This window comes from Staurois parvus, unplaced genomic scaffold (assembly GCF_062004578.1).
Source record: "Staurois parvus isolate SC_StPar_1 unplaced genomic scaffold, SC_StPar_1.0 ptg000689l, whole genome shotgun sequence".
Lineage (NCBI taxonomy): Eukaryota > Metazoa > Chordata > Amphibia > Anura > Ranidae > Staurois > Staurois parvus.
This window is the reverse complement of record NW_028318485.1, coordinates 1917851-1938585: the sequence shown is the minus strand read 5'-3', so window position 1 is coordinate 1938585 and position 20735 is coordinate 1917851. Positions and strand designations below refer to the sequence as shown.

At 43.4% G+C, this 20735-nt stretch overlaps 1 protein-coding gene across 4 annotated transcripts in view; it reads left to right on the top strand.

Moving 5' to 3' along the window:
- The window catches only part of BRME1 (break repair meiotic recombinase recruitment factor 1), a 35352-nt gene extending 15188 nt beyond the window's left edge, over positions 1-20164 (top strand). For 3 of the 4 annotated variants that reach the window (XM_089652635.1, XM_089652637.1, XM_089652634.1), the window contains 4 exons: positions 786-863; positions 2101-2225; positions 16496-16567; positions 19970-20164. In XM_089652635.1, coding sequence (XP_089508761.1) covers positions 786-863; positions 2101-2225; positions 16496-16567; positions 19970-20066 — 372 coding nt within the window. In that variant the 3' untranslated portion in view covers positions 20067-20164. The remainder of the gene's footprint in view (positions 1-785; positions 864-2100; positions 2226-16495; positions 16568-19969) is intronic. The other variant, XM_089652636.1, reaches the window with a different exon arrangement.
- Positions 20165-20735: the final 571 nt, after the last annotated feature.

Sequence of the window (20735 nt, the reverse complement as noted above, 5' to 3'; positions counted from 1 at the left end):
TAGGGACAGAGGAGCAGAGGAGTCACTAGGAGGGGAAGATTTATATAGAGCTCTGCTCATAAACAGTCCTGATCACAGAGACATGGCACAACACTGCCAGGAAACTATGTAAATGAATGAAAGATTTACAGCCAAAGCCAGCCAGGATCACTCCTCTGTTTACAGACATGCACAGAGCTATAGTGTGCTGCCCTCCATTCCTGTACATAAGGAGACGTGTGTCAGCGGAGCCGTTTCTTCCCTGAATGTCTCAAGTTTCTATTGTTTTGATGTACAATTGCAGTAAACGTGTTTATGAAACATTTCTAAGACCATAGGTACCTGATTTTTTTTTTGATCAACCAAAGGACTAATTGAGAAAAAAAAAGAACCGGTTCACCCATTCACACATGTAAGATGGGTGGAGGCATCCTCCCTGCTGTACCATTGTATTCTGACAGGGACTCCCCCCATTGTCAGAATACAATGATCAGCAGCTACAGCAAGTTGATCGAGAAACAGTTTCCAACAGTCCTGTTTGATAGAAGTCAATAGGGAATGGCCATAGATGGATTGAAATGTGTCTGGTCCCTTGTGAACCAGCCAAATTGCGAACAATCTATAGGCAGCTTTGGAATGTCCAGTGTTCCTGGTTTTGAAGTATTTCAATTAGCATTAGTATGAGCATTGCTATTGGTTAGCAAAGCTGTGGCCAGTTCCTGATGAAGTGGCCTTAAAAACACCTTGAGTACTGTCTGTGTGTCTGTGTTACTTGTTTTTACTTCCTCTAACATTTACGTTTTCAGGACAAAGTTTCAAGGATGTTCCTTTCTTCTCAGTCCAAGAAGTACTCCAATGCCAATGAACTGGCCGAAATTCACTCAGTAAGTGGCCCTGTCAGCAGCCTCCTGCCCGACATTCCTCTATTCAAAAATCAAAGGAGCTTGGTGGAAAATTAGCAGTCAAACATTGCCTGCATCCAATTTGGTGGGGCAGGCTGTCAAAATACAATAGTCGCACCAGAAGATTCGTCCATCTGCAATCTGTAGCATGGATGGAGGAATCTGTAAAACCGAAGCTCAGCTACCCTGGTCACTCGTCTGATAGAGCCCTTACTGTTAGAGATTTTCACTTCTTGTATGGTGAAACTGTCGAGGTAAAATCTATCCAATGAAGCCCCAGAATAGCAGTAAAAATCTCACATGGGTTCTAATCCTTGTGCACTCTATAAAACTAAAGCAGCATATACACTTTAAATTTATATTAAAAGCTTCTTTTTTTTTTAAATTCCAAACATGTCATACATACCTGCTCTGTGCAATGAGTTTGCATAGAGAAGCCCCTATCCTCCTCTTTTTTTGGGTCCCCCACCCCTGTTGAGTGCACCCATAGGAAGCTGCTTGCTATGGGGGCACTCGTGCTGGCTCCCAAGCCACACCCCCTTGTTCTCCCCTCACCTACTGTGATTGACAACAGCGGGAGCCAATGGCTTTTGTATCCCTGTTGGGGAGCTTTCCTTTCTCTTCCTGTCCTGGTGACACCCAGGGCATTGCTGTGCACCCCACAGAGATGAATAGGAGGTTTGGCTCACAACAATACCGTGTGTGTGAGAGGGGTCTCCCCAAAAGCGACAGGGACAGCAATAAAAAACAACAGAGGATCTAAGCCTTCATCATGCTCACTGAAAAAGAAAATGATATATATATATTTTTATATATATACTGTATATATTTGACCGTGCTCCACTTTCAATACATTTTCACCTAACATCACCCACAATGTAAGTACTTTCAACCACCTTTAAACTGTTTTTCATCTTACAAAAAAATAAAAACAACTAAATAAAATAAAAATAAATAAAACTAAGCTGGTCAAGTAGCCCGCTGTAATAATCTATTAAAACCACGAAACAATGGATACTGTTGTTGGAAGTTTGCATTGATCCATTCTTTCTTTCTTTTTTCTTTTTCAAGTTAGTTGAAATAGAGTGAGGTTTCCATCAAATTGCTATGTGTATATCTAGCTTAAACCTGCTGTTTGTTTGATGAGTGAAGATTCCTGATTGGTTGCCAGGATTACCATACATGACCCTTAATAAATACATCTGTGCTCTTCTTACAGAATGGAGATGACACTAATGCCATCATTCCAGTGACATCCACATCATCTGTTCAGCAGAAGCATTCATACAAGGCCCTGCATACAAATCTACTTACTAATGGTATATCAGCTGTGACTTCAGGAGGGTGAGTACAGTCAGCCCTCTTCCAACTGGGTTACCTTCTGAAAGAGTGGGGTCATCCACAAGGCAACCTAGGCAGGAGCCTAGGACCTGGTAGAAGTCCAGGAGCCCCAACTACAACCTTCCTGTAGAGAGCCAATGGTATAGCACGATTGGTCAAAACTGCACCTGCCTGTCACATCAAAAGGCAGGTAGAGTCTGATGGGGCTGCGAAGAAGGGCGGGGCATGGGACCCATTCTGTCCTTCTTTGCTTCATACAGTGAGGAACAGAAATCTTTAAACACCCTGCGATTTTGCAAGTTCTCCCACTTAGAAATCATGGAGGGGTCTGAAATTCACATTGTAGGTGCATTCCCACTCTGAGAGACAGAATAAAAAAAAAAAATTCAGGAAATCACATTGTATGATTTTTAAAGAATTTATTTGTCTTGCACTGCTGAACATAAGTATTTGAACACCTGAGAAAATCAGTGTTAATATTTGGTTCAGAAGCCTTTGTTTGCAATTAGGGCTCGTTCACACTAGGTTGTTTTGCCAACGCTTGCCAAACGCCCCTATAGCGTTTGGCAAGCGTTGGTCCGGCGTTTGCGGAGCGTTATTAACGCTCGGCAAACGCCGCATGCGCGGTTTAGCGGCGGTTGCTAGGCGTTTGCCGAGCGTTAATAACGCCCCACAAATGCCTATAATGCAGTTTGAGTGGTGTTACCGCTCCACAAACGCCCCGCAACCGCGTCGCAACCGCACCGCAAACGCCGGCCGGGCGTTTGCGGAGTGGCACCATAGACGAGAATAGGAGGCTTCAAAGCCTCCTGACTCGTCCAGAGGCGTCCGTTTTGCCGCGACGCAACGCGACGCGACGCAAACGCTCCCGTTAGAACAGCACCATGTGCTGTAATGTGCAGAATTGGCAGAGGCGTTCGGGAAGTGGTAAAAACGCTTACCAAACGCCTCTCTGCCGCCTGCACACAAGGCTAGTGTGAACGTAGCCTTACAGAGGTCAAACGTTTCCTGTAGTTCCTGACCAGGTTTGCACTGCAACAGGGATTTTGGCCCACTCCTCCACACAGATCTCCTCTAGATCTGTCAGGTTTTGGGGCTGTCGCTGAGCAACACGGAGTTTCAGCTCCCTCCAAAGATGTTCTATTGGATTTAGGTGTGGAGACTGGCTAGGCCACTCCAGAACCTTGATATTCTTCTTACGGAGCCACTCCTTGGTTCTCCTGGCTGTGTGCTTCGGATCGTTGTCATGTTGGAAGACCCAGCCACGGCCCATCTTCAATGTTCTGACTGAGGGAAGGAGGTTGTTGCTCAAAATCTCACAATAAATGGCCCCATTCATCCTCTCCTTAATACAGTGCAGTCGTCCTGTCCCCTTCGCAGAAAAGCACCCCCAAAGCATGATGTTACCACCCCCATGCTTCACAGTAGGGATGGTGTTCTTAGGATTCAACTCATCCTTCTTTTTCCTCCAAACATGATGAGTGAAGTTTAGACCAAAAAGTTCTACTTTGGTCTCATCTGACCACATGACTTTCTCCCATGCCTCCTCTGGATCATCCAGATGGTCATTGGCAAACTTCAGACGGGCCTGGACATGCGATGACTTGAGCAGGGGAACCTTCCGTGCAATGCATGATTTGAAACCATGACGGCGTAGTGTTCTACCGACAGTGACCTTTGAAACTGTGGTCCCAGCTCTCTTCATGTCATTGACCAGCTCCTCCCTTGTAGTTCTGGGCTGATTCCTCACCTTTCTTATCATCAGTGATACCCCACGAGGTGAGATCTTGCATGGAGCCCCAGTCCGAGGGAGACTGACAGTCGTCTTTAGCCTCTTCCATTTTCTAACAATTGCTCCAACAGTTGATCTATTTTCACCAAGCTGCTTGGCAATTGCCCCGTAGCCCTTTCCAGCGTTGTGGAGGGCCACAATTTTGTCTCTGGTGTCTTTTGGTCTTGCCCATGGTAGTAGTTGGCGTCTGACTGACTGTGGGGTGGACAGGTGTCTTTAAAGAGCTCAGACAGGTGCTACTAAGTTAGATTAACCTCCCTAGCGGTATGATTATTTCAGATTTTTGGTGCTGAAAGCGGTACCATTATTTTGCATGGAAATATGTATTTTTTTTATTGTAGGCCTGTAATTTTTAGGAATAACTCACTGAAATCTGTCCAAACAAGAGTCTAGTAAACATCCCGGGTATGATAAAACTTGAAACACGAAATTATAAATTATAATTTAATAAATAATTATAAAAAATAATAATATAATAATAATACATTTAATTCAATAATATAATCAAACCAAAAACACTGAAATGTGAAATATAGCGCCAAGTTCGCACATCGCTGAGCAAAGTCGCAGAATCGTTTTCAGTGTCTGATGAGGAATTTCCCCCACGAATCATCACTCAATTCTGCAAGTGGTTCTGATTTACTATCGCTGTTCTCTAGCTGATCTAAACCCGCTTTTGACCTAAAGGGACACTTTTTGGACGCCATGGACGTTTCTCAGTTTCCAGGCAGAAAGAACAGACAAAATGCAGGCAGGGCGCAGGACAAAGCACTCGGGACAATATGTATGTGAAATGGGTTGAAACAGCAATGTTTTACTGTGAAAAATGTGTTTTGAAAAAAATGACATTTAAAATTTTCAAATTTCCCGCCGCCGGCGGCGCCCGTACGTCCCGACGTCACAGGGACCGGAACACGGAAGCCGGATGCCATCATCGGCCAGGAGGAGATGGCCGGGGACACAGCAGGGGACACATCGTGGGAGCGAAGGACAAGGTAAGTGCTGCAGGGACTCCCTATGCAGCGCCGCATGGTAAGCCCGAGTGTAGCTCGGGGTTACCGCTTTTGGTACTAAAACTCTACCCCGAGCTACACTCGGGAATACCGCCAGGGAGATTAATGAGTGGAGTAGAGGTGGACTTTTTAAAGGCACAGTAACAGGTCTTTGAGAGCCAGAATTCTTGCTGTTTCTTAGGTGTTCAAATACTTATGTTCAGCAGTGCAAGACAAATAAATTCTTTACAAATCATACAATGTGATTTCCTGAATTTTTTTTTTAAATTCTGTCTCAGAGTGGGAATGCACCTACAATGTGAATTTCAGACCCCTCCATGATTTCTAAGTGGGAGAACTTGCAAAATCGCAGGGTGTTCAAATACGTCTGTTCCTCACTGTATATACGGAAAAGTAAAGGTCACAACATCCTAATTAACCTGTTGTGTATTGTGCTGTAATGCACAGTTTGCAGAAAAGGCTTCACAGTAGAATGGCTGTTGCCAAGAAATGTTTTGCTGACCATCAACTCAGTCATTTTTAGGCAATTTTAAGCACACTAAACTATTTTTATAAATTAGCTTTCAATCCCCAAAACCTTTAAAGGATAAATTCACCTTTTGTAACATGTTACACCCATATTCAGGGTATAACATGTTACATTCAGACCAGCCCCTGTTTGCCCCCGCTCCCTGCTTTGACAGCTAGCGGGAGATCTTCTCTCCCCTAGTTAGCTGTCAAATGAAAAAAAATAACGTGGCCGTGTGGGGCTCCACCCACACGGCCACAACACTCATTCACAGTCATCTGTGAATGGGAGACTACAAGTCCTGACAGCCTTAGCGGCTGTCAGCTTGTAGTCCTCAATGAACTACCATGGCGCTGTGAAGCACCGTTGTAGTTCATTCATTCTTCCTGCTTGCTTGTACATCCCTTACGGCAAGAAGATTTTCTGACAGGTCTGCAGGAGACCTGCATGGCATCAGTGATCTACTAATCACTGGTGCAATGCTTTCCAGGCTCCTGCAGACAAAAATAATAAATGCACATTTTTTTCCCTGCAAAAAAATGTGCATTTATTATTTTTTTCTAAAAGGTGAACTTATTCTTTAAATGCAGCAAGACAGATTGCCATCAACAATTTAGTTTGACAATTTCAATAGAAACAGTCAGTGCCTTAATCCACTTATTTAGTGCTAACAATGAAAATACAGTACATTCACATCAGTCCCTGCCCTAAAGGAGCTAACAAACTCAGATCCCTCTTTCAAATGCATGCATACACATACTAGGACCAATTTTGACAGGAGAAAATTAACCTGCCGCTATGTCTTGGGAGGAAACCTGGGTACCCAGAGCAAACCCACACAAGCACAGGGAGAAAATGCAAACTCCATGTAGATGGTATCCAGACCAGGATTCAAATCTAGGATCCCAGTGCTGCAAAGCAGGGAGGCTAACCACTAAGCCACTTGTTTTCCCATTGCTGTCCACCAGAGGATGCTACTGCACTGTAACAGTTCTCAGCAATGATGAACACATACATGACATGCACTGAGCTGCTCTTGTGCGGTAGATACATCATCCTGGCCTGGCAAATCAAGTGGCCAAAGTTCCCAAAACCAGAAGAAGCCAGGGAGAAGTTACCAGTGAGGGAGACCTCATATCGCTGGAGCAGAGGTGATTTTCATTCCACTTTAAAATGTTTACAGAGTAAATGACCAAACATAAAAGAGGTCTAAACGCCAAGCGGCTGCACATTTGCATTCTATTAAAAAAGGACATATGAGCCGAGAGCGCGCCCTGCGCACTCCCAGCACTCATGTCCGATACTCATGGAAAGGTCCTGACCTCCTCTTTCGATCGGGACCTTTCCCGATCATGTGACCGCCGTGACGGCGCGTCATGGCAGTCACATGACCCTAAACCCCGCCTCCCGGCTTCTGAAACTCTTAAAGGGCTGGGAGGAGCCAGTGTGAAGGGGTTAAAAAAAATTTGTAAATGCATTGAAAACCAATTAATCTGTTTGTATTGCGAAAAAAAATTGTAAACAGAGCCATTATTTTCTTTGGATTTTCATTCGTAAACCGAAAATTACTTTAACCGAGGCATTCGTAAACTGAGGTATGCCTGTAGTTCACACTGGCTTTGAAGGCAGGCATTTGAGAGGTGTTTTTAATGCTTATCAGATGCTTATAAAATGCTGCAAAACTGCACATAGGGCATTTGGGGAGTGTTTTTAACACTTGTAAAAAGCCAGTGTGAAGCTGATTAACGCCTGTCTAACGCCCATGCTAAAGCTATTGGAGCGTTTGATAAGAGTTAGAAATTTATTTCTAACTCTTGCCAAACGCCCCTATAGCGTTAGACAGGCGTTTGGGAAGCGTTTTTAGTGCTCCTCAAACGCTCCCCAAACGCCCCATGCACGGTTTTGAGGAGGTTGATAGGCATTTGCCAAGCGTTAAAACCGCACCACAAACACCTATAATAAAGTTAAATGGTATTAACACTCTGCCAGGCATTTGCAGAGCAGCACCATAGACTAGAATGGGAGGCTTCAACTCCTCCTGATTCGACAAGAGGCATCAGTTTTGCCGTGACGCAATGCTAATGCTTCAGTGTGAACAGCACTGTGTGAATTTTCATAGGCGTTTGGGAAGCATTAAAATTGCTTCCCAAACGCCTGTCTGATGCCTGATGACAAAGCTAGTGTGAACTGAGCCTCATTCAGCTGGTCCCTGCTGAGCCAGCCAAATTTCGATCCATCTAAACCATCTAAATGGTTAGCACTTCCGCCTGGCAGTACTAGGGTTGTTAGATCGAATTCCAACCACGGCACCACCTGCCTGGAGTTTGCATGTTCTCCCTGTGCCTGCGTGGGTTTCCTCCGGGTACTCCGGTTTCCTTCCACACTCCAAAGACATGCTGGTAGGTTAATTGGCTCCTGTCTAAATTGTCCCTAGTATGTGTATGTATGAATGTAAGTTAGGGACCTTAGATTGTACGCCCCTTGAGGGTTAGGGACTGATGTGAATGTACAATATATATGTATGTAAAGCGCTGCGTAAATTGAAGGCACTATATAAGTACCTGAAATAAATAAATCTATGGCCAGCTTTACACTGTAACTGCTCCCCAAAAAAAAAAAAAAACAGCAACTTGATTGTGTTATCTGACAGAGCTGTGTAAGTCTCAGGACTGGATGGAAAGAAATACAAATCCTTTGGTAGATAAAACAGCTAAATTTATTTTAACAATGCATTTAGCTGTTTGTATGGAGTTATTATTATTATTATTATACAGGATATATATATTATTATTATATTATTATTATACAGGATTTATATATTATTATTATTATACAGGATTTATATATTATTATTATACAGGATTTATATATTATTATTATTATTATACAGGATTTATATATTATTATTATACAGGATTTATATATTAATTATTATACAGGATTTATATATTATTATTATTATACAGGATTTATATATTATTATTATACAGGATTTATATATTATTATTATACAGGATTTATATGGCGCCAACAGTTTGCTCAGCGCTTTACAATATAATGGGAGACAATACAGCAACAATACAGTTCAATACAAGAGGGATAGGAGGGCCTGATCCTGGGAGCTTACAATCCAGGAGATCAGGCACACCTTCTACATAGAAACCAATCAGCTTCCAGGTTTTATTGAAAAGCAGACAAAAAGACAGGGGATGTAGAAGAAGTAAGTATACAGGAAAATTATTTGCTGGGAACTGCTCTTGCCAGAAGTTTGTTGTGCAACAAAGCTGCTTTATTGACTAACACACAGAAGCAAAGTTCTGTACTTGGAAACAAAATCCATCTTGTTCTGGTCTGAGTTAAGGAAAGTTGTTTCTTGCAGTTTATGGAAGTCTGATAGTGAGCATGTTTCATCTTTAACCACTTCCAGTCCGGACACTTTTACCCCCTTCCTGACCAGGGCAATTTTCAGCTTTCAGCGCTATCACACTTTGAATGACAATTGCGCAGTCATGCAACACTGTACCCAAATAAATTTTTTACCATTTTTTTGAGACAGATAAAGCTTTATTTTGGTGGTATTTATTCACCGCTGGGATTTTTATTTTTTTTGCTATCTAAATGAAAAAGTCCAAAAATTTTGAACAAAAGTGTTTTTTTTATAAAATTTTGCAAATAAATAATATTTCATCATAAATCTTGGCCAAAATTTATTCCGTTATCTTTTTAGTAAAAAAAAAAAAATTAGTTTATAACCAAAAATTATAATTTTTAAACATTTTTTTTTACATTTTTATTTTATTTTTTTATATTATTTTTTATTTATTTATTTTTTTTACATACTGTCACCCTAGCAGTACAGCGTCACCATGGTGACACTGCACTACTTGTGGGGGGTGATGAAGATTTTTTTTTTTTTACACTGATTGCTTTTACACCCATATAGGATGTAAAAGCAATCATTTCTCTTTCTCTCTGTGTGCATTCCTGCACTCATTGAGAAGTACTGAGTGAGCTGTGATTGGTCACAGCTTGTCACATGGTACAAGGCTGTTGTGAATAGGCTTGTACCATGTGACCTCTGTGATCCTTCACAGATTTCACACGTAAGCAATGATGTCACAAGTGACATCTTCCTTACTACTTTGCATGTGATCACTGATTGGCCAATCAGTGATCACATGATCGGGACCTCGTACAGAGGTCCCGTCCGACGATCGGTGTTTCACTGTGTCCGGAGGACACAGCGGGCACCGGATCGCGGTGCTGCACGCTCCCAGGGAGCGCGCACAAGCAGGGTGCAGGGAGGCCATTCATAAACGGCCACCTGACCCTGCACTGCCACCGTCCGGCCGTTTATATGCAACGGCCGGTCGGGAAGTGGTTAAATTCTGTTAGGCAATTGTTAGCAGCAGCACAACAAACTAGCGCCAACAGAAGAAAAACAGAGCAACGGCTCGCGTCTAGCATCATATCAGCGCTTCAAACAGATACAGCTTGTCATGTAGTAGGCCATACTCTGCAGAATAGCAGCAAAGGTAATGACAGTCATATCTTAGATTGTAAGCTCCAAGGATCCCTCTTGTATTGAACTGTATTGTTGCTGTATTGTCTTCCGTTATATTGTAAAGTGCTGAGCAAACTATTGGCGCTATATAAATTATTATTATACAGTATTTATAAAGCGCCAATGGTGCGCTCAGCGCTGTACATTACAAAGGGGGACAGAACATGTGACAGAACAATACCAATACAATGTGATACACGAGGGGTTCGAGGGCCCTGCTCTTTCCAGTTTACAATCTAGGAATAATAATATCTGTAGCTGTATTTCAGGTTTTTTATTATTATTATTATGCAATATTTATATCGCGCCAAAAGGTTTGCTCAGCGCTGTGCAATATAGTGGGGGACAGTACATGAGACAATACAGTAACAAAACAATACACGAGGGGTTCGAGGGTCCTGCTCTTTCGAGCTTACAATCTAGGAGGTTTACTAGTCCTTTGGCTGGCAATGCACTCTGGGACTTGTTGCCACATGCAAGTCTAGTGTATGTAATTAGCACCAATCATCCCATTGTGTACAATTTCCTCACTGTGTGCAGGTGAGGTCACAGCTCAGGTCAAGTGCACACCAGGCTCTGTTCTTGTGTATCCGGACAGGTGTGGACACATTGCTCTCTTCACTTTATGGTCATTAGGCAGTCTGCTCCCTCTGATAAGCTTTCAGGTAATGAAGTGCCATGTTGTTTCCTGAAGGATTTATGAGTACTGCTCTGTAGGAGTAGACTCTTATCTCTACTGGATAATAGTTTTCTAACCTCTTCACCTCTGACATGTGTCTTGGTTCTCCCCTCCACCCACATTCTGAATAGTTTTGTTAGTCTCTGATCAGAAGGATGTCTGGTTTCACATAAAAGAACAGAAAAGACCAGAAAAAAGTGCAATAAATAAATTCAACTTTTAACCTCTTCCATACCGGGCACTTTTACCCCCTTCCTGCCCAGGCCATTTTTCAGGTTTCAGCGCTCTCACACTTTGGATGACAATTGCGCAGTTATGCAACATTGTACCCAAACTAAAATTTTAGCATTTTCTTCACACAACTAGAGCTTTCTTTTGGTGGTATTTAATCACCGCTGGGGTTTTTATTTTTTGCTAAATTAACAAAAAAAGACCAAAAATTTTGAAAAAAAAAACACGTTTTTCTTTGTTTCTGTTATAAAAGTGTGCAAATAAATAATTGTTCTTCATAAATTTAGGCCGAGATGTATTCTGCTACATGTCTTTGGTGAAAATAACCCAAATTAGGATGTATTATTTAGTCTGTAGGAAAGTTATAGAGTTCACAAACTATGGTATAGATCTGAATATTGATCAATCCTGAAGTACTGACAGCCAATCTAATTTCTTGAGGTCCAAGAATGTCAGAACAGTACAGATATCCCCCAAATGTCAGAACAGTACAGATATCCCCCAAATGTCAGGACAGTACAGATATCCCCCAAATGTCAGGACAGTACAGATATCCCCCAAATGTCAGAACAGTACAGATATCCCCCAAATGTCAGGACAGTACAGATATCCCCCAAATGTCAGAACAGTACAGATATCCCCCAAATGTCAGGACAGTACAGATATCCCCCAAATGTCAGGACAGTACAGATATCCCCCAAATGTCAGGACAGTACAGATATCCCCCAAATGTCAGGACAGTACAGATATCCCCCAAATGTCAGAATAGTACAGATATCCCCCAAATGACCCCTTTTTGCAAAGTAGACAGTCTGACGTACTTCATAAGAGGCATGGCGAGTTTATGAAGTTGTAATTTTTTTGTCCTAATTTTTCGGAAAATTAAAAAAATTATTTTCACTATATTTTTTTACATACTGTCACCAGTACAGTACAGCGTCATCATATAACTGGCATGGCGGTGATCAGGGACACTGACTGGTGACAGTATGAAAAAAAAATTATAATTTTTTTAATTTTTGTTTTGTTTTTTTTATTAGTTTTAATTTTTATTACATTTTTTTTTCTTTTTTTTAAGATTTTTTTTCATATTTCACTATGACCAAAGTAGTACAATGTTACCACAGTAACATTGTACTACTTCGGGGAAGTGATCAGTATTTTTTTTTTTTTTTACACAATTTGCTTATAGAAAATAATTACTTTGCTATAAGCAAGCATTTACCTGAATGACATCGATTCATTCAGGGTTTTGTTTTTGTGCTTAGCTGTGATTTGGCCACAGCTAATTACATGACACAGCTGGGCTGTGATTGGCCCAGCTTGTGCATGTGATCGCTGTGACCACTCACAGCTAGACACACTTGTATACAATGGATGGCATGAAAGGAAGCCATCCATTGTATACAACTGTCATGTGACCTGCTGTGATTGGTCACAGCAGGTCACATGGTACTGGCAATGGGGGCCTGTACTCAGATCTGTCATCGCGCTGCTGCGAGGCTCTGTGGGCATGCAGACTGCAGATGCCTGAAAGGACGAGGGGTTTTGCATGCTGCCATCTGGCTATTGGCCGGGCCAGGGGCGGACTGACAATTCATGGGGCCCCCGGGCAATAGGGGATCCTGGGGCCCCTGTGTCCTTGCCCAGCTCAAAAAAGCCTTTGAAAAAGGTGCCAGGGGCATCTCATGGGGCCCCCTACGGACCCCGGGCCCTCGGGCAGTGCCCGAGTTTCAAAATGGTCAGTCCGCCCCTGGGCCGGGCGGGAACCTATTAAGAAAAAAAATTATCAATACATATACTGTATTTTTGCAGAAAATAAAATATGCATGTATCTTTTACTGCAGGATCCTGCAAAGCATTGCACCCGAGATCAGTGGATAAGGGGTGCAATATCAGACTCCTGCAGACATGCCAAGCAGCTTTCAATCCCATACCTCTATAGGGGCTGACTGCTTACAATCTGCAGAGCTTGTGAATTAACTTTGAGCGCCCTCGCAGTCCATTCAGAACTGCAAGCTGTTGTAGTTCATTCATTCACAAGATTCTGTGAATCAATGACGTAGCTGTGCGGGAGCAGCCCCGCACGGCTGCGCTGGTTTTGAATTGTAAAAGCATGTGGAGGGAGAAGGTCCCTTGCCCACTGTCACAATGCAAGCAGCATGGGAGGAAGAGACTGCGGGAGCTGGAACATATCACATGTTCCATTCTAAATACAGGTGGAACATGTAACTTATTCCAAAAGTGAACTTAGCTTTAAGTCGTCATGCACACGGGACGTTTTTACAGCGGCTGTTTTTGGCTTTTGATGTTTTTTTCTACAGCCAGTAAACCCCCCAGCATGTTATCCTATGTGTTCATGCACACATAGACTGGAATCAGTGTTTTTTAGCAGGGACGTTTTTTGGCTGGAAAAAAAAAACAGGACTAGTGTGTCTCTAGGAGTTTTTTGCTGTAAAAATGCTCTAACGCTGAAAAACACAGTAAAACGCTGCAAACTGACGTTTTTTGACCCCCAAAGAATATTTTTTGGTAAGAAAACCCGCTAAAAATCAAAAGCGGAAAAATGCGGGAAAACGCAGCAAAACGCCGCTAAATGCTAATGCGAAAATGCTAAAAAAAGCTGAAAACTCACGTTTTTAGCGTGACTTTACACAGCTAACGTTACCAGCGTTATCAAAACGTCCCGTGTGCATGAAGACTAAAAGGCCCATTCTGGGGGGCATAACACATTACCCTTGCAGTGGGGCCTTCCTGTACTGCAAGGGTTAAATGTTTATTAAACCCAAAAACAAACAATTCTTAGATGTGATGGCTACATTCATTTTCTTTTTTAGGCCCCTTTCACATGGATGTTGTGATCGGGTCCGCCTGCCCGTTTTCCAATTAACCTGATTGGAACCTCCATTCTCCTCTATGAAGCAGTGGGTGTAAATGGACATGTGTCCGTTTACACCCACCGAGATCCCATCCAATCTGCCAAAAATAGACGGATGGGGATCCAATTCCCCTTCTGTCTGTCAGATCGAGTTGGATGGAAACGGACAGGCGGTACGTTTTCATCCGACTACCCATTGAGGAGAGCGAGCTGCTCTGTGTCTGCTCTGCAGCAGTGGAGCAGACACAGACCTTTCATCCGCTTGCTCAGCAGGGATCAACGAAGAGATCCCTTGCCGGTAAACGGGTCTGCACTGCGTGAAAAGACCATCAGGCTTTGTTTCTTTAGAAAGAAATAAAAAGCTGTCAGTGCCAAGGCAGTTGCTGTAGTGATCCTAGGATTTGAAATCCCCACTTTTCTTCTCCCTCTTCTCTCTGCTGCACTTCTGGAACAGATCAGAACCAGTACAGGGCATTGTTCTGATTCATCCCAGAAGTTCTGCACAGAGAAGAAAAAGAAGAGCTGGGATTTTAAACCTCCAGACCATTACATCGGGGCTGTGTGGGCACCGACAGCTCAGCACCCACACAGGTAAGTACAGCGGGGACCAAGGGGGAGGGTGTAGACTGTCCGTTCACCTTTTCATTTTTTTCTGATAAAGGTGAAATAACACTTTAAATACAGAACTTAACCACCTCCCGTCCGGCCGTTGTATATAAACGGCCAGACGGTGGCAGTGCAGGGTCAGGTGGCCATTTATAAACGACCTCTTCACACCCTGCTTGTGCCGCTCCCTGGGAGCACGCAGCACCGCGATCCGGTGCCCGCTGTGTCCTCCGGACACAGTGAAACACCGATCGTCGGACGGGACCTCTGTACGAGGTCCCGATCATGTGATCACTGATTGGCCAATCAGTGATCACATGCAAAGTAGTAAGCAAGATGTCACTTCTGACATCGTTGCTTACTACGTGTGAAATCTGTGAATGATCACAGAGGTCACATGGTACAAGGCTATTCACAACAGCCTTGTACCATGTGACAAGCTGTGACCAATCACAGCTCACTCAGTAGTTCTCAATGGCTGGAAGAATGCAGACAGAGAGAAGAAGAAATGATTGCTTTTACAGCCTTTATGGGTGTAAAAGCAATCAGTGTAAAAAAAAAAAAAAAAAATGTTCATCACCCCCCCCACCATCATCATGGTGACACTGAACTGCTAGGGTGACAGTATCTAAAAAAATAAATAAAAAAATAATATTAAAAAAAAATGTTTAAAAATTATAATTTTTGGTTATAAACTAATTTGGGTTCTTTTTTTTTTACTAAAAATATAACAGAATACATTTTGGCCAATATTTATGATGAAATACTATTTATTTGCAAAATTTTATAAGAAAAACATTTTTTTTCAAAATTGTTGGACTTTTTAATTTACATAGCAAAAAAAATAAAAATCCCAGTGGTGAATAAATACCACCAAAATAAAGCTTTATCTGTCTCAAAAGCCAATTGTCCAATTACTTTTGGTCCCTTAACAAGTGGGAGGCACATATGCAAACTGTTGTAATTCCTACACCGTTCACCTGATTTGGATGTAAATACCCTCAAATTAAAGCTGACAGTCTGCAGTTAAAGCACATCTTGTTTGTTTCATTTCAAATCCATTGTGGTGGTGTATAGAGCCAAAAATGTTAGAATTGTGTCGATGTCCCAATATTTATGGACCTGACTGTAAACAAGCTGCTAGCGGGCTTCAGCAGGCTTTCATCAATGTTCAAGCTATGCTGAAGTCTACAGCTGGGTACACACTATACAATTTTTTTCATTCAACCCAGTGAGCTAAACATAAAAAATTGAGAGATCGCCATACTAACACAAATAATGTCAGTGCAGCGATCTCCCCTGCTAAACCTTTGTGTTTTGACAGGGGGACTGCCTCCCCCACGCTCATTGGCAACCATTGGCTGTCGGCGCTGTTCGAATTGGGTTGGATGCTTGTTTTCTAGTACGCGCTTTCAGCAGAAGCCGTAAAACTGGCTTCTGTAGAACAAGACAGCTGTATACACAGGCGAATGGTTCCTGCCAAACCGACCGTTTTTGTATAGTTTTCGGTCCATGTGTAGCCAGCCTAAAGCAGAACTTCACTGCATTTGAGCTCCACAAATCAAATCTTTCTGTATTTTTCTTTTCCATAAATGAGTTTTTATTCACTTGCAGTGTACTTTGCTAGATAATTGACTAGTCAGTTCCCTAGTAGTCACTTCCCTTCTTGCAGGTCATAGCCCTTTCCTCTGTTGGGAGTGTTTAATTACTCTCTATGCTGGCCCAGCTCCTCCTCCCATCCCCTCCTCTCCCTACATAACCTGTTTTGTAGCTGCCAGAGAAGAAGTGAAGGGGAATACTACAGATGATGACTTGAGTGACAGATCTGCATTTGCCGAGGCTGCTGACATGACATCCAAGATGGCGGTGACTATCAGCAGTCTGTAAATGTTTTGTAAAAGCTTGCTGTACACACTGACCTTTCATAAGCTGAAGCCAATGTGAAAAAGGCCTTAGAGTTGGTCATTGGAACCTGAAATGATTATCTGTGTTTCCTGAACAGACAACAAGAGAGAAGATGGGAAGATGCCTCATCCACTGTTCAAGGCCTCATCCTGGAGCTGTCTAATCTCAAGTGAGCCTTCCCAGTCTTGGTGCTTTCAACTATTATTACCTTAGGTCCATGTAAATATAGTTGGCTTTCTTTAAAAAAAACAAAAAAATAAAAACAACAACAACATAAATGTATCATTTTTTGCTCCCACCTGCCTGTCCCAAAATGCATACCTATCAGGGGCGGACTGACAACTCATGGGGCCCCCAGGCAATAGGGGATCATGGGGCCCCTGTGTCCTTGCCCAAACTCAAAAAAAGCCTATGAAAAAGGTACCAGGGGCATCTCATGGGGCCCCCTACTGACCCCAGGCCCGAGTTTCCAAATGGTCAGTCCGCCCCTGATACCTACAGTGTTTCCTTCTGTGTACATTTTTCTGTGTCCCTGGGCTGGGATAATGTAACCATTGCAGGCGGCTGCAGAATGGAGGTAAGTATACATCTAGGGGAGGGTGGGATTTAGGTGGGGCAAAAAGCATAAGTACACTTAAAGTGTTACTAAACCCACAGCAGTACAATCAGTCTGTATATGCAGGAAAGCATGCTTGTTATACTCACTGTGGAACCTAAGGGGTTAATCCTCTGCATTGTGTAAAAAAGGCTGTTGATCTTTTCTTCTCTACCCCTCCTCTTGTTCAAATGTCCCCCTTGATAAGACAGACTGAACTGTGCCCTTCTGCACATGCTCAGGTTAGTGTGTATTGCTAGAGAGGGTTTTTTTTGTTTGAAGAGTGCATGTGATCAGCACAGGGCCAATCAGCACTGTCCAGGCAGAGGTCAGGGGTCCTTCATCCTCCTAGAGAAAACTCTTACAAGCTTTAACCAGTGCTCAGCTGAAGTCACAAGACTGCTCTAACTGCTGATAAGAAAATGTATTTGACAGTTTATATTTACTAAAATAATTGCATTTCCATGTTGTGTGTACTGTGGGAGACCAGATATAGTGAATGCAGGGTCCAGGGAGACCAGATATAGTGAATGCAGGGTCCGGGGAGACCAGATATAGTGAATGCAGGGTCCTGGGAGACCAGATATAGTGAATGCAGGGTCCAGGGAGACCAGATATAGTGAATGCAGGGTCCGGGGAGAGACCAGATATAGTGAATGGAGGGTCCGGGGAGACCAGATATAGTGAATGCAAGGTCCTGGGAAACCAGATATAGTGAATGCAGGGTCCGGGGAGACCAGATATAGTGAATGCAGGGTCCGGGGAGACCAGATATAGTGAATGCAGGGTCCTGGGAGACCAGATATAGTGAATGCAGGGTCCTGGGGAGACCAGATATAGTGAATGCAGGGTCCTGGGGAGATCAGATATAGTGAATGCAGGGTCCGGTGAGAGCAGATATAGTGAATGCAGGGTCCGGGGAGAGCAGATATAGTGAATGCAGGGTCCGGGGAGACCAGATATAGTGAATGCAGGGTCCGGGGAGACCAGATATAGTGAATGCAGGGTCCTGGGGAGACCAGATATAGTGAATGCAGGGTCCTGGGGAGACCAGATATAGTGAATGCAGGGTCCTGGGGAGACCAGATATAGTGAATGCAGGGTCCTGGGGAGACCAGATATTGTGAATGCAGGGTCCGGGGAGACCAGATATAGTGAATGCAGGGTCCTTGGGAGACAAGATATAGTGAATGCAGGTTCTGGGGAGACCAGATATTGTGAATGCAGGGCCTGGGGAGACCAGATATAGTGAATGCAGGGTCCGGGGAGACCAGATATAGTGAATGCAGGGTCCGGGGAGACCAGATATTGTGAATGCAGGGTCCGGGGAGACCAGATATTGTGAATGCAGGGTCCGGGGAGACCAGATATTGTGAATGCAGGGTCCGGGGAGACCAGATATTGTGAATGCAGGGTCCGGGGAGACCAGATATTGTGAATGCAGGGTCCGGGGTTTAGTAACACTTTAATTTGTTTGCAATTAAGAGAGAGCCAAATCATGGCATCCTTCATATTTCTATCATGACAGAAGAATTTTGACCTTTGGAGTACCAGCCTTTGTGCTCATCACCAGACTATTTTGCAGTTTTCAGTGCTGTGATAATTTGACTGACAATTACTCAGACATGCAATGAGATATAAGTCATTTCTTTTGAAGCAGAGCTTTCTTCAGCAGGGTAATGGGTGGGACTCACTGTCATTTTTTTTATATAGAGGAAAAAAGGTAAAACATGTAAAAAGGTCATTTCCCTTACTTTAGATTATAAAACATATCAAATAAAAACACAAGGATAGTATGATACCTCCAAAATTAGCCCTTTCTGGAAAGTAGACACCCAAAGATAATCAAATTTTTTGCCACCGTTTTTTTTTTAAATAAAGAAACATGCTGGTATTGAGGTGATAAAACATGGAGCTTGGTATTGGTACACTAGATATAGGACATCATTAAAATGATGTAAATCCTAACAATAACTATTAAAAAATGTTCTCCCCCTCCTAACTATCCTGCATATCCTATGTACTTACTTTTTTTAGTCCAGCCTAGTTATGTGATCCTGCAGCCCTGGTTTCCCCTGTGTAAGGAAGCACTCGACAACGACTGTGAACTCTGGGAGCAGTGACGTCACCCACAGGCTCCCAAGGCCCAGCCGTGGCTCCCTCTTCTCCCTTGCAGTAGCTGCTCAGTGATAGGGAAGCTGGAGCTGCAGGATCACGAGAGTGGATTAAAAACAGGTAAATATACAAACAGAGGCGGACTGACAACTCATGGGGCCCCCGGGCAATAGGGGATCATGGGGCCCCTGTGCCCTTGCCAAAACTCAAAAAAGCCTATGAAAAAGGTACCAGGGGCATCTCATGGGGCCCCCTACTGACCCTGGGCCCTCGGGCAGTGCCCGAGTTTACAAATGGTCAGTCCGCCCCTGTATACAGATCTCTTTTACACAGGTCATGCAGGTTAGGTAGGAGGACGACAAACGACATACACGTATGTCCCTGGACTTCAAGTGGTTATAGTGGGATGATACCCGCAGCCGCAGGCATCATCCTGGTACCATTTTTTTTTAGCTGACGGTTGGATCTCTTGCAATAGCAACCCTAGTAGCTAAATAGCCACTGTACTGCAATTACAAGAAGTGGGACCCCCCCCCCCCAACCCCTCCAACCATCACCTTCAGCTACTTTAACGGGCTGCCCTGTCCCACTGGGACAACCGACCGACCGTCAGGCGTTTCTGCTAGCTGATCATAGAGCCGAACAAAGAGTGGAACCACTCCAGTCGGCTCTGATATTGGGAACCAGAAGCGATGACCTTACATCACTTCCGGGTTACCAGGATGTAAATGGCGCCATTTTCACAAAAGAAAAGCATTTGATCACACTGATCTTGGTGCGATCAAATGCTTTTTTGGGGTCAGAGGAGGGATTTGGGGTCGTATTATACAGCACACAATAAGTATTTTTATTTTTTCCTAGTCGCCTCATTATGAGCACGTACCGGGACCTTCGTCTGAAGAGACTGCGGTACCCCCCAGGCAGAGGGGCTGCACGAAAGAGACGTAGAGAAATGTAACGAATACTACACGTCCTTTTTTTTTTGTATTTGTTCAGCTGGTTTATAGTTTTGTATTTTATACTAAAGTTTATCCATGGCCATAGCTTTCTAAGACATTTTGTGTGCTGTTTTCCAGTTTTTACCTCGTCTTTACTGTTTGTATTTTAGATGTGTTTATCCCTTTTGTTTTCCACCAGGCAGCCATCTTGTTAGCTGTTACAGTATACAGTCTATTACAGTCTATTAGTTCCCTAGAGAGCATTGGGGGGCATGAGGCAGTAGGGAGAATGTCGCCAGCACACCGAGGATCACCAATATGGGTCCAAAAGTTTTAATGAACGATCACATAGTTACAGCAAGGCAACGTTTCTGAGTCTCGCAGGACCCCTTCATCAGTCATGTGATAGTCACTTGCCTGATGAAGGGGTCCTGCGAGACTCCAAAACGTTGCCTTTCTGTAACTATGTGATCGTTCATTAAAATTTTTGGCCCCATATTGGTGATCCTCGGTGTGCTGATAACGTTCTCCCTTGCTGATTCTGTTAGGTTCCAGCCGACGGTCGCTGCAGCACCCACTTTTACAGACAGCCATTTTTAACACAGGAACGTGTGCGTTGGAGTGTACACTTGCATGAGGCACTAAGTGGCACAAGCCTCCACAATGTTACTAGTTTCTAGAGAATTACA